The sequence below is a fragment of the Rhamphochromis sp. 'chilingali' genome (genome assembly GCF_963969265.1).
Source record: "Rhamphochromis sp. 'chilingali' genome assembly, chromosome: 14".
Classification (NCBI taxonomy): Eukaryota; Metazoa; Chordata; class Actinopteri; order Cichliformes; family Cichlidae; genus Rhamphochromis; species Rhamphochromis sp. 'chilingali'.
In genome coordinates this window covers 13677643-13696782 of record NC_137941.1, presented here as the reverse complement: position 1 = coordinate 13696782, position 19140 = coordinate 13677643, and the positions used below count along the sequence as shown (strand labels likewise).

Here is a 19140-nt window from a genome sequence, read left to right as displayed (position 1 = left end):
CCTCTTTTTCAGTGACTGCACAAGAAACACAAACAAGTGGAGCTCCAGTGGAAACACCACGAAAGGATTCAACATCTGCAAATGCACTCGGAAAGAACAGGTGAGACTAGGTCACCGAGAACAGTGCGATTGAGTGATTCTCTGTGTTCTCACTTGTGTGTTTGTGTGTGTGTGTGTCAGCACATAAACGTGTTTCCTGTGCTCATGTTTTTTTGAAAAAGGGAAGATATTTATTTATCTTTTCTTTGCACTGCAGATTTGTGACAAAGACAACTACCAGCCCCCCCATACGGAGATCCCTTCATCTCAGATTGTTTATGATCTGAATGGCATCAATGTGGAGAACTACCTAGTGGCTACAGCCAATGACTTCATAAGGAACAGGTGAATGGAGCCAATATATCCATGTGGTTAATGAAGCCACAGTGAGACTTTTATACATGCCTCACTGATAATTTACTGTACCCTGTGTTGCAGTCAAAGTATTCTCTGATTAAATGAGCCGAATTAAGCAATGTCCAAGTACATTCAAATTTCAGCATACTGTGGCATATTGCTCAGAATTTTAAATCATATTTCATAACATTACATCATTAAAATGAGCTACGATAGTTAGGAATCGTTTGCAAATCTTTTCGTTCATTTCATTTTTTTTATTAATTCAGAGGAGACGATTGACCTAAATGAAATTCCAGAATTCTGCAAGCAGTCTCTGAAATAAAGTTTGTTAGTCATCTGGGAGGCTTTAAATGGTCTTCACAGTATTCAGTTGCATGGAATGACTGGTGTTTTACCAAAGAAAGATGTGCAGAAATCTAATTAATTATGAAAACTAGTTAGTAAGTGCCTAAAAGTATAGTTTTCCTGATTTCTCAGCTTGACACAAATTGGTTTCTAGCACCTTGTTGATAATGGTAATCATACTTATAATTTGGGCTTGGGTGCTTTTACCCTGAAATGGTTCTCTCATCTGCATATGTTGAAAATTTACTCTTGATTAAAAGCAAAACAACCAAGTGAAAATCACAGTGCGTTACATCGAGTTTCTCAGTATCAAGCAAAGCTCCTTGTTTTAGTCAATGTTTTGTTTTTCCAGGTACGGTGGTTTTGCTTTTGGCATGCCACTCCCAGCGGACTTAAAAATGGACATCACAACAGTGCCCAAAAACCGTACGCTGTCTAAGGTAACGTTCTCCCACTGCTTCCCTGCCCCTTTTCTTATTATCAGATTAATTGCCGTACTGATTAGTTGTCAAGAGTTAAAACCTGATGTCTTAACCAAACGTGTTTACTCAGTGCATGGAAATGGAGCTGAATTGTTACACCATCATTTTCATCATAAATATGCTTTACTGCAGGAATTGTGCCAGCGTAGATGAAGACGTCTGCCTTCTTTGTGTTATTAAAGTGTTTTTGTTGTTTTAATATATAGTATACCTACATTTCCTGATCTCTAGTGTTGTGAATGTTGTTCGTTTTTATGCATGTCTGTGTTTTTGCTTGTGTAGGTCTGGTTCAACCCTGAGGGTCACCACACAATGCCAGCATACTTAAACAGCCTCAACAACTTCATCCTACGCTCCAATCTGCCAGCAGACAAGGATCCACGCAAATATGGTAAGCTAGAATTGGTGAAGAAAAAAAAGTAAAAGTCTTAGTACACATGTTTGAGATGTCACTTCAACTGATGGGGGATTCTGTACAAAGAAATGCATTAATAACAAACATCAGTTTTATCTAACTTTTGGAATACTGAAATGGATTTTGGCCACAGCTTACTCTTATTTGTAATGTGATTAAAGTGAGTTTTAGAAAATGTACCGTATATGTATGTTATGTTATGTTATGCCTTCAGGCACAAAACACTGGTTATTGCAAAGATAGGGTAAGGCAGAGATTGAAAAAGACATGACTGCACAGGAGAGAGGCACATCAGTATTAGAAAGCTGCCCCTCACTGATAGCCCGGTGCATTTTGTATACTAAACATACAGTAAAGAAAGCTGTAAACAGTGTGTTTACTCATGGTTCATTTCACTGGATTAAAGCCAGGGGGTGCTGTGTGTCCTTACGCTCACATCACTATGCATGGTGAATACTGATGAGTGCCACTCACTGGGGAGATCTGCTAAAGAGAAACGAGGCTGGCCCACGTTTTCAGTACTGTTTCAGCTTCTGAGTATTATCCTGACCATCTGCCTGCAGGCAGGAGTACACAGTCATGCACTCATACACAAATACATATATAGAATTGTTCATAAAAACATGTATGAATAGCAGAACGGGCACACACACACATTTATTCCCCAGTGGATGATAAAAGTGCTTGAGGGTAAAGTGTAACCATTTAAATGTTACCTGCAAACTCAAAGCGGTGGCAGGGGTTGTCCGGGGTGGAGATCCAGGGAGATTACTTTTCAAGGTGACTGCTTTATCTGTTAAAAATTATATCCTAGCCTTTGCATTGTGTACTACAGTTTAATTTTGGGGTTGGGCCCCATTGGATGTTTGCATCAAACCAATTTTTCAACTCACTCTTGCAGGATTTCTGACTACAATTACCCACTGGTGCATTTGTACAAAAACACTACTGTCCAGATCATAAACTCAGATTACTCTTACCTGCAACTGTGTTGTTTATTTCAAGTTTTTCCTCACCCATCCCCCAGAAATCATTGATTTTCTCACCTGCCTAATAGTCCACCTTTAGAAGATTTGATTTGAAAACACATGCTCAGCTTGAGTCTCTTAGAACTAAACATAGTATAGATAATCAATTTCTTTAGTTTAGCCGGTTGAACTACACGTCAAACATGAACAGTTGCTTTTTAGGTTTTGGGACTTCTTTTAGAAAAGAAATGGCACAAATTCAAAGGCTCAGGTTCTCTAAAATGGGGGTATTTGCCCATTTTCAAACCACTATGACAACATAAATAATATCTCTGCATATAAATATACTTATTAGTAAAACTCTTCCTAATTATCATTGCAAATGCACAAACCAGGTATGGGAACATTTGAATTCAGTGCAGTCGTCTTGTAGTATCAGTAATTACAGATGTTTTAGGCAGTGGTACTAATCAATTTCATCAAAGTTGTCTTGAGTAATGCTAATCCCGCAGCCTGCTTTGGGGCTTCTGTGCTGTAGGTGAACTCACAGTCCTATTTCAGGAAATGCAAAATATGTAGGGCTACAGTTCATGTCTCTGAGCATCTCAAAGACCCAGAAAAATGATAAAGAAAATTCAATTTCCTTTGTGCGCACTGGCAAATGAAACCATCTTCCGCTATATTTTTCAATTGACTGTGTCCTAGGCTAAGAGAATATCATTGCTCATTTGCTTCCTGTGCTGAAAAATAGCTTGCATGCTGTTGTTTTTCTTTTGCTAACACAGTACTCTGTTTCTTTCTGTTACAGCCATTTCAGTTTACAGCCAACCCTATTTTGGACGGGCGGATGATGAAGATATAGTGTAAGGGTCATGCTTAAAATTCTTCTGCAGAATTGACTGCTAGTGCATTACTAGACAAATAATCTTAGAAAAATAGATCTGTATTTGCATCTTAATCTGTGAAAATGTTCCCTAATTAATCATGTGTTTATGTGTTTGGGGGGTTTTTTGTTTTGTTTTTTTACATCTAATTCAAGATGGATTCAGGGCAAAGATGTACATGACAAAATTATTTATACATATTTGATTTTCTAAATTGATTTCCTTAAGCTTACAGTATTGATCAGAGTCCCAATTTAATGAATGTTTTGGAATGAATATTTCGGTAAAGGTGGAAAAGAGATTTAGTTTAAATGGATGTGTGCACATGTTCCAGAGGAGCAAATCAAATACATCATTTTGAGAGTGGATTGGACTGACCTTGTGTTCTCTCTAGAGCCTTATTACTACTAAGCATCTTACTGGCAATTTTAGAGTTATTGGTCAGTTTTTCCACATATGTCACATTTATGTTCAGTGTCTGTGTAAAACTTTAATAGGTGTAGTCTGCTGAGATGCTGTAGCAGCTGAATGGGTGATATTAGGCTTCCTTACTAGATGTATTGATTTGCCCTGAGCTGTGTTAAAGATACAGCAGACTTATTACTCTAAATGTCTTGATTCTCACAATATAGTAGCTTTGCCCATGAGAGAAAATCTAAGGCTATGCTGGCTGTCTTGATAACAAGCCTGCTCTGTAGCTGTCGCTCCTGACTATCCTCTGTAGTTAGTGCTGCCCTGAAACGCCCACCACATGTCCCTTTCTGTTGTTCTCACTCCTTCTCACTCAGACACTCTGCCAGCTTCATCTTCATCCTCTTTTCAGCTTCGTGCAGTTCATTGTGTTTAGTTTGAGGTGTTGTGCCCCAGTTGCGTGCAGGGTAGGCGAGAGAGCACTGGAGATGAACAGGTACTGGCTTGGCATCAAGAAAGTTTAAATGAACACGCTGAGTAGAAGACGAACTGAGGGGATCAAAGCTTCAACTGGATTTCTGGGGTCTAATCTGGACAATAGGCTCTGCAGTCTCACAGAAACACCCTTGGCATGCTGACTGTACAGTGTGAAGTTGTTCTCTGCGTGAAGTGATCTGTTTCTCTTGCTGTTATCTTGTCAAAGATGATTCGCAAGCATCTCTTTTTCTTTCACAAAGCTGTTTGTTATTAATGGGATTCCATTCATTGTGAGATTCCTCAGTAGTTCAAATGAGTCACGTCCCAGTAGGGAATAATATGATAATTCTGGTTAAAATGAGCTAGTATTTTCAGAAAATACATATGAACGCCAGTTTATATTCACTCTTCTGCACCGTTTGTTGTTGCTATTGTAGTAGTTTTAATTCAAAAGAACAGAACAAAAAAATAAAAACACAACACAATAAATACATGGCCCAGTAACATGATAAGTGCATTATTCATGATAACTCAATGGTTAATGGTATTTAATCACATCACCTGGATGATCTTTTCTTCACAGTGTCCAGGGAGTGCTTCACATCCTTGTGGCTCTGTGCGTGCTCACAGGCTTCTCAATTACAACAGCCAGTTTTGCCCTCTATGAAGTCACTGAGCACCAAAAAGGGTCCAAGAGGCTTCAGCACATTGCTGGCATCAGCGAGTCCTTCTACTGGATTGTAAACTTCATCTATGACATGGTAACGTCGTATTTCTTTAATTGGTTACAATATTGAAAACCATGTGTTCAACTTAATTTCATCCATATATCTTTTTCAAAAGTTATTAAACGAAGTGACTTTCTGTTGCTGCATTGTGCCCCACCTTTTTCCATAGGTCATCTATTTGGTCCCCGTAGCTGCGACCGTTGTTGTGATTGCTGCCTTCCAGATTCCAGCATTTACAGAACGCCAAAATTTGGGTGCCGTCACTCTCCTCCTGGTGCTCTTTGGGTCAGTAACTTTGAAAAAAAGTAGATTCACTAATTGTAGTCACATTGTAGTTGTACTGGAGTGTATATTGTTGACAAAAATGTATTTGATAATGAACCAGTCCTTCGTGTGGCTGAAAATTTTAGAGATTGTTCTCTCTACAGTAGCTATACTACTTGATTGTTTTCCATTATGAAAGCAAACATTTATTTTATTTTAACTTAATTTGGGTATCATTCTGTCATATAATATTTTAATACTTACTAATGGCTAAAGTCAGAGCACATGATAGTGTCACAAAATATGGATGCAACACAATAGCAAAGTAGCAGTTAGACAAGCAGTCAGATTGAAAGGTTTAGTGCAGGTAATATTTGCTACCACTTCATAAAGAGGGAAATTAAAGAGACTTCTAATGGCCTAAATGTTCACTTGGATAATGGTCTGTACTGTAATGACTGCTTATGCCACTTTTAGTTGCAATATACAGTATTGTGCAGGAAAAAATGCTGTAAACAAAGAATGCTTTCAAAAATGGAAGTTTAATAATCTTTTATTTTCATCAATCAACAAAATGCAGTGAATGGACAAGAGAAATCTAAGTCAAATCTATATCTGGTGTGACCACCCTTTGCCTTCAAAATAGCATCAATTCTTCTAGGTACACTTGCACACAGTTTTTGAAGGATCTCGGCTAGTTGGTTGTTCCAAACATCTTGGGGAACTAAACAGAGATCTTCTGTGGATGTAGGCGTCCTCACATCTTTCTGTATCTTCATGTACTCCCAGACATATTTGATGATGTTGAGATCAGAGCACTGCGGGGACCATACCATCACTTCCAGTACTTCTTGTTCTTCTTTGTGCTGAAGATAGTTCTTAATGATTTCTAAATGGGGTCATCGTCCTGCTGCAGGATACATTTGTGGCCAGTAAACAATCATTTATATTTCTGAAAACATTCTTTGTTTCCAGCATTTTTTCACACCTGCCTAAAACTTTTGCACAGTACTGTAACTATTTTTACTTACCTCTGAGTTTATTTTCAACCTGAACCACACTGAATGATGGACATGTTTATAAAAAATGTTTTAAGGGAACCGCATCAAATCTGTCATAGAGATGGTGAATGTGTTGTTCTGGCTGTTGCCCTGCTGAGACAACAGCAGGAAGTGTGTGAAGTTTCCAGAAGCATCTGCACTGCTCTAAACCAAACCTATTCATTGAATGGTGCTTTATGCTTGCAGCAGGCCCATCACCCTCAACATGAACCCAGCTCATCCAAGGAGTCAAACAGGGAAAATACTGATTCATTCAAATGCACAATACATTTCTTGCAGAGGACTTTCCAAAGTCAAGCAATCATTGAAAGGTTTATACATTTTCAAAAGCCTATCTCCACACATGCACTGCAATTCTGTGCCAGTAGGTTGGATTTACAGCGCAGAGCATAAGGACGAGCAAATGCTGCAAAAAAGTTTATTGTGAATTTCTCGCTAAGACAGATGGCAGTAGGACTGCAATGCTAATGGAAAATCACTACTAATGTGTTTATCCCATTCAAGGCAAAGACACCAGAGAGGGAGAAAGGGAGGAATCAGGAAGCAACAGGGCTTATGGCAATAACAGAATGACTTAGTATGAGACAGAGGTTAGCTATAATCTCGAAATACAAAGGTTTCAGTTCAGTCTGACAAAGAGATTTAGATTTGGGGATGGTATCAAAACCCCTGATGTGTCATGTTTCGCCTCATCTGAATTACTGGGATTATTTACATCAATCCCCGAGCTGCTGCTGAGGTTTACACTCTTGTGTTTGCCGTTGTTGTTTGGAGGCCTAGTCCTGAGCCCTAGATTTTAGAAAGCCAAGTCAGGACTCTGCTTCTCATTTATCAGACAGATGTCTCCTTCCCAAGCAATGAGTAATCACAGTGCTCCATCTGTCAGGCTGCACCCACCTGGTCTGGTGTTCAGCCTTCTTGCTTCTGTTCCTTGTCATGGCTTGGCACCCACACTTGCCTACCAAGCACTTTTTTTGGGCAAAGCATGCAGATGCTTTGTCTCTGTCTGGCTCTATCTGTTTGTGTCTGTCTGTTTCATTTCCCACACTGCTCTTTTTTTTTTTTTCATTTCTTTCTCCCTTCCTTCTCTTACTCTCTGTATTGCTGACCCAGACTTACCAATCAAATGGACAAACAGATTATGCGAGGGAATATAGGGAGAAGTCATTTATCTTCCTCTATTTTGGCTTCATGACTGAATGTTTACCCTCATTGTAGCATGGTATATTCCACCTTCTCTTTTCAGTATTCTTTGCTGGCTTCTTTTTCTTAAGGCTCATAGCTACTCTGTCTGGCTCTCTTCAGACAAGCCTATATTTTAGAAGGTGCATTTGTAAGCAAAACTGCACAATTTCTCTATTAATTTTATGTTATAACCTTCTGACTGTTTTCTGTATTTCAAACCAACCCAACCATGTTACCGCAGCTTTGAAGTGCATCTGTGGAGTTATTTTTTTAAGTTTAAAATGCGATTATTCTGTCATCTCAGGTTTTCCACCTTCCCATGGATGTATCTGTTTGCCGGGATCTTCAGGGATGCAGAGATGGCCTTTATCAGCTACGTGTGCATCAACCTCTTCATCAGTGTCAACACCATCTTGACCACCTGCATCCTCTACTTTCTGGGTCAAATATCAATGCATAATCCTGAGGTAAGATTAACTGTAAGAATCAGGGGGAAACTTAGAAAACATACCTTGCTTGTCCATTGACAGGAGAGTGAAGAATTCAAGATGAGCTCAGTTAAACTCAGTTTCACATCCTCAGATCTTGTCCCCTCTTCTGTGCTTCTCTCCTGTAGGCAATCCAGAAAATCTTCCAGAAGCTGAGCTACGCCTTCCTCATCTTCCCCCAGTTCAGCTTTGGGAATGGGCTGATGGAACTGGCCAGAGGTGACATAGAGGTCCAGATTCTCAGTGGCTATGGAGTCGATGCCTATAAGAACCCATTCTCCACAGAAGCTCTGGGATGGATGTTCATCTCCTCCATCATCCAGGGCCTGGTCTTCTTCACGCTGCGTCTTTTGATCAACAAATCTCTAATGCGCAAAGTCAGGTGAGAAACACAGAAATAATATAAAGGAGAATATACATTCACAGAATCTTTAACTGAGATCAGTTTCATTTGCTTTCTTTAAAGGTAGGATGGACTTGCAAATGCACAAGATGTGTTTTCTGCTAACACTGATAAAGCAGTCTTCTTGTAGCCAAAAATCTGAAAATGAGATGTAATAAATGCAGATAATATGCAACCGGGTGGTTAAATATGCAACAGAGCAACATTAAGTAATTAGAGAAGACAATTGCAAGTAAAATTAGATTTTTTTTATTCTAAGTGGGCCAAGATTTTGGTGATTTTATTTATTTTTATTTTTTTGTGGCAGGGACGGGGGGTGATAAAGCATTTATATTAACTAGAATGCCTTGCACTTATTTAAAAACAAAACAACAACCTTTCTGTATTATAGGCGTCTAATTTGCTACATCAAGACTGTGCCTCAGGCAGCTTATGATGATGATCAGGATGAGGATGTGGTATCTGAGCATCTCAGAGTGGCCAGTGGAGCAGCTAGCTCAGACATACTGCAAGTCAACCGGCTCACAAAGATCTATCAACACCTCACTAAGAAGGTCCACGCTGTCAAGAATCTGTCTGTGGGCATCCCTGCAGGAGAGGTAAGCCTCAGAGGCAGGAGCACAGAATACTAATATAGTAAAGCTGTTCTAAGGCAAGAGGGTAGCAAAATGGGGGGTATTGTGTAATAATGTCTAATCTCTTATGGCAGCAGCATAACTCTATAATTACCCAGAAATCACACAGCCTCTGTTTTGTTATTTCTGAAGAGCTGTACGGTGGTACTAGTCGCTGTGTGCAATGGACTCGTCAAAGATTGCAATTAATTTAAAATACCAACAGCCTACTGTTATTAACACAGCTGAGGATTTGGAGCCACTGTTGGCGGCTATAACAAGCATGTACAATATTGTACATTTTAATATGGACTAAAAAGACGGGCCAGCATTTTCATATTCTTCTGCAGTCAGTAAAAAGTGATCATTTTAAGCTGTTGTTTTAATTTACTCTCAAAGCCTTTATTTTATTTTGACCAATTTCAGTCCAGTCTTTGATCCGAGTCATTTTTATTCTATTACTTCAGATGTCTGGTTGTATGAAAAAGTTTTCTTTGGACACACTTCTTTTTTACATAGTTTTGCAGCACTAAATACTGACCTGGCTAATCTTTAAAGAGCCCAGCTTTACGTCACAATACTGCATAATAGCAAAATGCTTGAAGTTACTAAGAAACTAGTGTTTATTTTTAGTGCTTTGGCTTGCTGGGAGTGAACGGAGCAGGAAAAACTACCACCTTCAAGATGTTGACTGGAGACGTTAGCCCCACTGATGGCACTGCACAGATCAAGGACTGGGATGGGTAAGCTTTATGTAACATGTGAATGTTGCCTAGTGCATGTTTGTATTTAATCTGTTTTTCTTTATTACCCCCTTCTTCCACCGCTGGATTAACTTAGCGGGAATAGTTGTGTTTTTATGACCACTCTTGCATTTTAGCTGCACACTAAAGTGATGCAGAGATGTCAGGATAAGTATGTACACATTCCAGCAAAATAAAGATGACTTATAGAATTAAACATTTACAAGAAAGAATTTCATTTTATTGGTACAGGTGCATAGGTAATTCCAAAATTTAATTACGTAATGCAATCATTCACATATGAGGGATGTTATTAATTTTTTATTGGGGAAAATTTGAATATGATAGTTTTGGGATTTAGAAACTAGCAATTTTATCTTAAAGATGTATCTGAAGAGCTTTCATACAAGTAGCAATGTACAGTCCTGCTGTGTTGTCAGTATATAAAGTGGATATTAGCAAGCTAGATAGCACCCCACAGACAGTAGATCCTCTGAAACACCCTACATGCCTGTCCCACATCATGTGGTGAATGCTGCTTAAGAAAATCTTTCTTTGTGTGTGTTTTCCCCCCAGACATTTGGTAGACATCATGGAGTGCCAGAAACAAGGAATTAACATCGGCTACTGTCCTCAAGTGGATGCACTGGATGATTTGCTCACTGGAGAAGAGCATTTGTACTTCTATGCTCGCATACGTGGCATCTCAAAGTGGGAGACAGACCGGGTAAGGAAGAGCTGCAGACGCAGTGGTGCCTATTGTCACTTTGCCAAGTGACAATAGCATTCAAAAAGTGACACGGGATCTGATATAAATTCAAAGGTGCACTTCCAGCGCAGGACTAGAAGCTGATGCTGCTCCTATGCATACTGAATCAGAAAGTGTGCAGCAATGAATGATGTGTGATGAAAGCTGTAGAATCTGTAGCGAAATGAAAAAGCTTTTGTTGTCAGCTTGCGCAGTCCAAACATCAGAATTGAGCTGATGTAGTATGCATTACTGCGGAAAAATGTATATTTAAATTCTGCTTTTATGACGGGAGAATCTTATTTGACATGCCACTAAAGCCTCAATCTTCTCATTTATCATTCCTGAGACCTAATCAATCTTGCTTCTGTGGTGATTGCTGAGTGTGTCTGCTTATTAGAGGACTCTGCAGAGCAACCAATCAGCACGTGATGTGTGCTCAATATCAATATCCCATCAATATTTCTTTTTTGAAAGACAGAGAAGAACAAAAATAAGCAGCTCTTAGGAGTGTGAAAAATTGTGGAAACTATCATGACAAGCTGTAAGCGCTGTCTGCTTTTTTCTCTTTCTTTGCACCATTTTGAGGTCAGAATGAAGAACAACAAAAACACTGTCTCTGACAGTCTCAGGCATTTTACCAACAGAATTGAGCACGCACATTACCAAGAGTGCTGCACATAGATACACATGCTTACACAGACAGTAAAGCACAGAAATGGATCTGTCTGACACTAATCACCCTCACTGCTGTTGTTACAGCCCCTCCTCTCCGGTCGGTATACTGACAACAATGGTTATAATGGCAACTGCAGCAGCATCAGGCTAATTCTCAAAGCTGAGGTTATATATAGAGTTCCTCTTATGTTGTCTCCTACTGACAGTCCCCTAGCTGTGCATAATGAGACAGGCCTTAATGGGGTCATTTTGCATTGACATGGTTTTGTTGGCTTAATGAGCTGTAACATCAAAGGTGATAGAAAGCAGCTTTTATGAGAGAACATAAAAACATCATATTTTGATTTGAACCTGCTGCATGAGGAATAGTCTATGTTACCAGTCTTTATCATTCACATAACAAAATACTGTGTATTTGTCTAGTATGAAATTGTCTAGTATAAAACTTTTAAAAACAGTGAATGGTAATGAAAACTCTAGACAAAAGGCGAATTGTCTTACAGAGAAACAGCAGAGACTCTATGTGAAGGTATCTATTGCATTAACTTGCTTCATCGATCTGGTTTCCAAATTTGCCAACTAATGGGAAAAAGACTAAAGCCTACCAATGGGAAATCACTTTAAGCTATTTGAAAATGTAGTTGTATTTACAGCACACTATTTTATTTGATTAACAGGGAAGCCTTGAAGAGTTTTAAGTGACTGAAATGTTTATAAGTCATTAAGGGTTTTTGATCCCTGCTGGGTTTAACACACAGGATCAACTGCCATGCACCAAATGGATTATACTGCATCAGCTTCTGCAGCCCCGGGACTGCATAGAGTTTAGATAGAATAAAGTCACAGTGTAAAGTCATCACTGCTGTACAAACATAATTAAATATTCATGGAAGTGGAATAGATAGATACCTTAGTTATTTGTTGTGTGGCTGTACTGGACGAAATGGGAGAAAGCGGTTACACGTGTAACAGGAATATAAAATTGGCAGTAAGAAATAGTATCCACCTTTACCTTTTATCATGTAAATCTATATTTTCCTGTTGTGAAAACAAGTATGTGTAGTTATATATTAGATCTCCACTGAGGGTCTCCAGTTGAGTTCTTTGCATTATCTTAGAGTCTCTACCTTACAATATAAAGCGTCTTGAAGTGACTGCAGTTGTGATTTGGCTGTTAAGGAACAGCAACTGTTTGAAGCTTTATCATGTGGCTGAAGCTAGGAGCAGCATGGTAGTCTATAACACTGTCTCATTTTGCTTTGGGGTGAAGGCAGGGGGTCAAACAGCCACGAGGAGCAATCATTAGACCTATCGACTCCTGTTACATCACTGAAAGACCATTACACATCCCCTGCAATGATTAGCAGTTTACAACAGACGGTGTTTGGACATTTCCATGATCTACATTCAGATATATATAATACATAAAGAGCATACATAACATAATTTCTTTAGGGATTAATAAAGTATTCTGCTTCTGATATAAACATGGATGGAAAAAGGCAAAGCAAATTTTATTACCTTTAATTATTGTTGTTTTCTATCATTAATCTCGTGCTTATCACTTAGCATGTAAAGTGTCTAAAAAGAAGATTACAGGTGGTAGTCCATGCAGTAATAAATAAATGATTTGCTTTGACCACTGGTGCTGCACCACCAATTAAAAAAGAAAACAGACTGCTAATTAAAAATTATTACAATGTAACCTATCTGTGTAGTCACATTCTGGCTGGGATTAGTGAATGCCAAACTAGAGTCCTCTCACGTGTGCTGTTTGTTATTTTGTCCATCCACTTTGTAATCCCCTGCATGTTTCCTCTGTAGCTGGTGAACTACCTACTGAAGAGGCTGCAGCTCAACTACCACAGAAACATCATTACCGACGGTTACAGTTGTGGCACCCGAAGGAAGCTCTCTACAGCGCTGGCTCTCATCGGGAATCCACAAATCCTTCTCCTGGTGAGAACACACCTGTTCACACTGCTGTAGCTGCACATTTAATTTCCTAACAAGTCACCAGACAACAAATATTAAACTAACTCTGCACCGTTCTTCCTGAAATGGTCTTTGAAGGAAAGCAGATATCGATCACTTAGACTTGACAGATCGCATATAGTTAATTAGTCTGCTTACCCAAGCTTACCCGAGGGGTCTTGCCTGTAGCTTTTAAGTTTGTTTGTGCCTATGTCTCCATCAAATCCTCTCTCTCTTTTTCCATCCCTTTTTGTCTTCAGCTATTCCCTTTTCCTCCCCGTGTTTTCTTCAGTAACCAGTGCTCCCTTGTTTGATTTGTCTTCATTTCTCTGTTGTTTGCTCTGCATGCAACACTGGACCTCCCATCCCCATTCCTATTTTGCATTTATATATGTGTTTACTCTCTCTTCTTTGCTGTGCCCTTCCCTCTACTGTATGCACTACGCTGTGTTTGCTACATGCTGCCTTCCATGTTTTCATTTGATGCCTTTATGCTGTTTTGACCATTCCTCTATTCTTGTCTCATTCCTCCGTTATCCACAGGATGAGCCAAGCTCTGGCATGGACCCTCGTACTAAGCGTCACCTATGGAAAATCATCTCTGAGGAAGTGAAAGGAAAGTGTGCTGTGGTTCTCACATCCCACAGGTTAGAAGATATCATGCACCCATTATATGACCTCAGCACAAAGGAGAGATTTGTGCAGAGATGATTAGCATTCTAGGACAAAGCCATTCAATCTTTTTCCCACAGCATACTCTTGATAACAAATGTAATAACATATATATGTGTGTGTGTGTATGTGTATGTATATATGTATATATATGTATATATATATATATATATATATATATATATATATATATATATATATATATATATATATATATATATATATATATATATATATATTTCTGTGTGACAGCTGGCATGGGTAATTACTTTTATCCTAATGGACCTTTGTATGACCTTTTATCTTTCCCTCCTTGTCTCCAAATCTCAGCATGGAGGAATGTGAGGCACTGTGCAGTCGTCTTGCCATCATGGTGAAAGGTCAGTTCCGATGCCTGGGCTCCCTGCAGCACATTAAGAACAGGTTAGTGACCTCTCCTCATCCTACAACCCTGCCATTACTGCTCTCCACACCCTGTCTCCACTGCCTCTCTTTCTTGCCCCCCATGGTCCTTTGTGCAGTTGAATGCTCAATTTAATTTGTAAGAACAGTGCCCTCCACCACACACACACACGCACGCACACACACACACACGCACACACACGCACGCACACACACACACTCTCTCTCACTCCACCACCAGAGCCCCATGCCTCAGACATGTAAGAACTCTGCTTTGTTCATAAAATCTCCCTTGTGCAGGTTTGGCAATGGGTTCACTGTGAAGATGTACTTGGCTGAGGCCTCTTGTGACGTAGGGAAAATCACTAGCTTCATGCAGCGCAGATTCCCCAGCACTTATCTCAAGGTGAGTTATCCAGAGCAGTCAAGAGTACTTGGTAAAAAAAGGACTCTTGACTACTTTCTGTGCATATTTTTAAATATACACTATAAACTCTAAAGTACACGAGGCATTAATGATCAACTGATAATTAATAAGGCAAGATACTCTTAAATTATGAGCCTTTTTTGGGTATTATTTCCATCCTTTATTATTTGCCTAACAAACTAATATAATAAATCCACAGATGCAGTGATTGTGACAAATCCTGGCAGTATTCCAAGGTCTTTTAGATCGTTTATGTTTCTGGTATATAATTATATATAACAGATGGATATATAAATATGGCTATATTTGTCAGTGTTTAAGGCAAACGTGTTAGCAAACAGTTGCTTATTTACACATCCAGCAGACATGAATCAGCATAAGCACTAATTTGGTGTCATGTTTCTGTCTGCCTCACTCTTCACCAACTCCTGAGGGAATGTGGGAGTGAACCAAAATAGCAAAGTTGTTGCCCGTGAAAGCGCTAAATCAGTCATTTAAGCATGGGGTTACCTTCCGAGCTGGGTGATCATTTTGTGTATTTGTCACTGTGATTAACCGTGTTCCCTGTACACGTTTGAATCAGTGTTAATATGATAATAATGATCAGTGCACCATTAAAGAATCTATAAAAAATGAACTTTGTCTGATACCTCGCTGCCCATGTGGACTTTTCTTCATTATAATGCTGACTTGCTCAGCTAAGAATAGAAGGAAACTCATTATATAAGAACCTGCTGTGCCCAGAGCCCTTACCAAAAGTACAGTGCGTATACAGTATTTAAAAAAAAATGTAGATTTTCTACCCCCAAAATAATGTTTGCAGCATTGTAAGATTAAGAAGGATTTTATTTTCTTCATACAAGTGCAAGAATCAAATTATAGTTAAAGAAGAACGAGCACTTTCTTTTAACTTTTTACCTCACATTTGGCATCCTTTTCCAACACACAGGACCAGCACTCGGCTGTGGTGGAGTACCACGTCCCATTTGCTCCTGGAGGTTTGGCTGACATCTTCGACCAGCTGGAGTCCAACAAGACTGCTCTGCAGATCAAGCACTTCTCTGTGAGCCAGACCACACTGGATGAGGTGAGAAAAAAAAGAGACAACATAAACTGAGAGAGGGGAAGAACTAGTGTGAGGTTTTTGTAGGTGTGGGTTGATGGTGGCAAGGGACAGAAAAAAGCGACGGGGAGTGAGAGAAGAAGAGAGGTGGGAAAAGAAGCAGGGACACAAGAAAGCTGAGTGGGAGTGAAAGACAGAGAAAGAGAAAGTTTAAAAGAGGCAGAGGGAAACTGACAGAGGGGAGGCCTGAGGGGAAATAAATGGAATATGAGTTAGGGTGAGAATCCAAGAGCTTTATATGCAGCCAGTGCTGATATTCTTCAACCACTTTACCCCTTTGAGGCTTGGGGATTGGAACATACTATAGGCAGAAGACAGGACAGGAGGGGTGGGGGGGTTGGGAAACGGACCAGCCAAAATTAAGCAGGTCAGAGAAAAATAATTGCCTTTCATATTGACATGGCTCTTACATTATTGCTGAACCTTCACAGGTCTTCATCAATTTCGCCATGGGAAAGATCGGCATGGAAACCATACCAATTGACGCCGAAGATGAAGATGAAGTACAAGCATAGAGCTGACTGCCATCTTTAGTGTGTGTCCATTCACACTAAATCTGACCTTAATATAGTAGAAAATGTGACTTAAATGTTTGTGGGTTCTTTTTAGGAATATTATTTTTTAGTCACTTGACTGTGAATATGAAGGTTAAATTACACTTTTTTTCTTACCAAATCAAACTGTTGATGAAAAGCATAAGAATACATGGCCAGTCTGCATACACGAGTAGATGAAGTGAATAATTACTCTTCTACATAACACTGTTTGCATGTTCACTTTGAATCATTCAGGTAACATTATATATGACGTTTACTTTAATTATGTAGTCTGTTAATTTCTCTCTGTGGCTAGGGTTCTTTTTACCTACCTACCTTTACCTAGAATATTAGACCATAGCTAATAAAATATTTAGAATGATTTTTAATTAAGGTCATTGGTGGCAAACCATCACTATACAACATCATAACATACTCATTTAATAAATATATAACACAAACAAAAAGTAATGTATTTTTTTATGTGAACTATGTATAATTCTGCTCCTGAGATGAAATTTTGCCCTGTACCTGTGCATGTGCAATGACAATAAAGTTGAATTCTATTCTATTCTATTCTATTTTAAATTTGACAAAAGAAAATATTGACACTGAGAGCTTAATATGCACTTTCCCCTCACTCATTAACACTTTCTCCAAGGGTATATGTAACTTCTGGAATGACTGTACTGAATATTTAATAGACTTTTTTGCCTATGGACCTGCTCCATGTGGTATTAACTGCATCAAGCCTATTTTTTTATAATTTAATAAAGCTATTTTTCAAGTGCAGCTGCTGTTCATTTGCCTACTGTTTATGCTTCTACTATTTTTCTGCACAGGGACTATTTAAGATCTTTGATTTTGCTTCAGTGGTCACTATAAGTTATAAAAACATTGCAGATGTATTATTGCATTTCTACTAATTAATTCAGTTCAGTTCTATCCATTTATTTTCATATATTTTCATATATTATTTTCATATAACCAGCTATTTTGTGCTGTAAGGTAAACACCCTAACATTCATATAATGCCCTATGAGCAAACACTTTGCGACACTGGGGAAGACCGTCCTTTTTACAGGAAGAAACCTAAGGAAGGGTTGAAAGAGGTAGCATACTGCAGTGGCTGGTGAGGGGAAAGGGGAGACCAGAAACAACAAAAAAAGGTTTCAGGAAAAATTTGACAAAAGTTAATAACATGCAGTACTGGTATATAAATGCACACGGACTGAAAAAAAGGGGAGTGGGGGAGATGTACTTGGTGCATCAAACAAAGTCTCTCAAGTACCTTGCACCTATAATAGCAAACGTTAAAGGCTAATCTTATAAGCGGAAAGAGTTAATGTCTTCCAAGCCCGAACTAGGATCTGGTTCCACAGTAGAGGGGCCAGATATCTGAAGGCTCTTTCTCCCATTCTACTTACATAAACTACAAATCACAAATAAGCCTGCAGTTTGAGAATGAAGTGCTCTGTTGGAATAATATGGTGGTCCTGTGGTAAATGAGGTCTATATAAAGTCTGATCATTCAGGGCTTCGTGCTGAGGAGAAAGATTTTAAATACAAATCAGGATGAATCAGGTTTTTTTCCTCATCCTAGTCTTAGATGGCACATTAGTGGCAGTGTTTTGGATCAATTGAAGCCTCTTCTGGGACCTTTTAGGAAAAGAAAAGTCTATCATAAGGAATTACAGTAATCCAGCCCAGATATAACAATTGCAAGGACTTGGTGTTTTTTGAGCATATCTGCAGAAGAAAAATCATTCCTAAAGATCTGTTTAACATGCCAGTCAATATATATATATATATATACATACATACATACATACATACATACATACATACATACATACATACATACATACATACATACATATATGTGTAGGAGAGAGGAACAGGGAAGTGTACTGGTATCAATTTTCAAGAACAAGAGTGATGTGCAGAGCTGTAGTAACTACAGAGGGATAAAGTTGATGAGCCATACCATGAAGCTATGCAAACGAGCTGTTAAGAGCAGCAGTACACCTTCATGCCGAAAAAGAGCACTACAGATGCAATGTTTGCTTTGAGAGTGTCGATAGAGAAGTATAGAAGCGTAGAAGAGATTGCGTATGTGAAAGTTGTGAAGGACATGTATGAGGACAGAGACACAGTGGTGAGGTGTGTGGTAGGAGTGAGAGATGAGTTAAAGGTGGGGGTGGGATTACATCAGGGATCACCCTTGAGACCCTTCTTGTCTGCAGTGGTGATGGACAGGTCGACAGATGAGGTGAGGCAGGACTCTTTGTGGACAATAATGTTTGCACATGACAATGTGATCTATAGTGAGAGTAGGGAGCAGGTGAAAGAGAGCCTAGTGAGGTGGAGGTATACTTTGAAGAAAAGAGGAATGAGAGTCAGTAGAACTGAGACAGAATACATGGGTGTGAATGAGAGAAACCCAGGTGTAGAGGTGAAGTTGCAAGGAACAGAGGTAGTGAGGGGAGTGTAAATACCTGGAATCAACCATCCAAAGTGATAGGCAATGCACAAGAGAGGTATAGAAGAGAGTGTAAGAAGGGTGGAGTAGGTGGAGATGAGTGTCAGGGGTGATTTGTTACCGAAGACAAAAAACAAGAATGACAGGGAAGTTTGACAAAATAGTAAAAGTGATGTATGGTTTGGGGATAGTGGCTTTAATGAAAAGACAAGAGGCAGAGGTGGAGGTTGC

General features: G+C 39.1%; 1 protein-coding gene across 3 annotated transcripts in view; it reads left to right on the top strand.

The window, feature by feature from the left end:
- The window catches only part of abca12 (ATP-binding cassette, sub-family A (ABC1), member 12), a 62044-nt gene extending 44831 nt beyond the window's left edge, over positions 1 to 17213 (top strand). For all 3 annotated transcript variants that reach the window (XM_080903714.1, XM_080903715.1, XM_080903713.1), the window contains exons 54-71: positions 13 to 100; positions 257 to 384; positions 1097 to 1184; positions 1509 to 1617; positions 3418 to 3472; positions 4965 to 5142; positions 5279 to 5394; positions 7924 to 8086; positions 8236 to 8489; positions 8902 to 9109; positions 9758 to 9867; positions 10444 to 10594; positions 13118 to 13252; positions 13811 to 13914; positions 14270 to 14362; positions 14642 to 14747; positions 15718 to 15855; positions 16323 to 17213. In XM_080903714.1, coding sequence (XP_080759840.1) covers positions 13 to 100; positions 257 to 384; positions 1097 to 1184; positions 1509 to 1617; positions 3418 to 3472; positions 4965 to 5142; positions 5279 to 5394; positions 7924 to 8086; positions 8236 to 8489; positions 8902 to 9109; positions 9758 to 9867; positions 10444 to 10594; positions 13118 to 13252; positions 13811 to 13914; positions 14270 to 14362; positions 14642 to 14747; positions 15718 to 15855; positions 16323 to 16406 — 2308 coding nt within the window. In that variant the 3' untranslated portion in view covers positions 16407 to 17213. The remainder of the gene's footprint in view (positions 1 to 12; positions 101 to 256; positions 385 to 1096; positions 1185 to 1508; positions 1618 to 3417; positions 3473 to 4964; positions 5143 to 5278; positions 5395 to 7923; positions 8087 to 8235; positions 8490 to 8901; positions 9110 to 9757; positions 9868 to 10443; positions 10595 to 13117; positions 13253 to 13810; positions 13915 to 14269; positions 14363 to 14641; positions 14748 to 15717; positions 15856 to 16322) is intronic.
- Positions 17214 to 19140: the final 1927 nt, after the last annotated feature.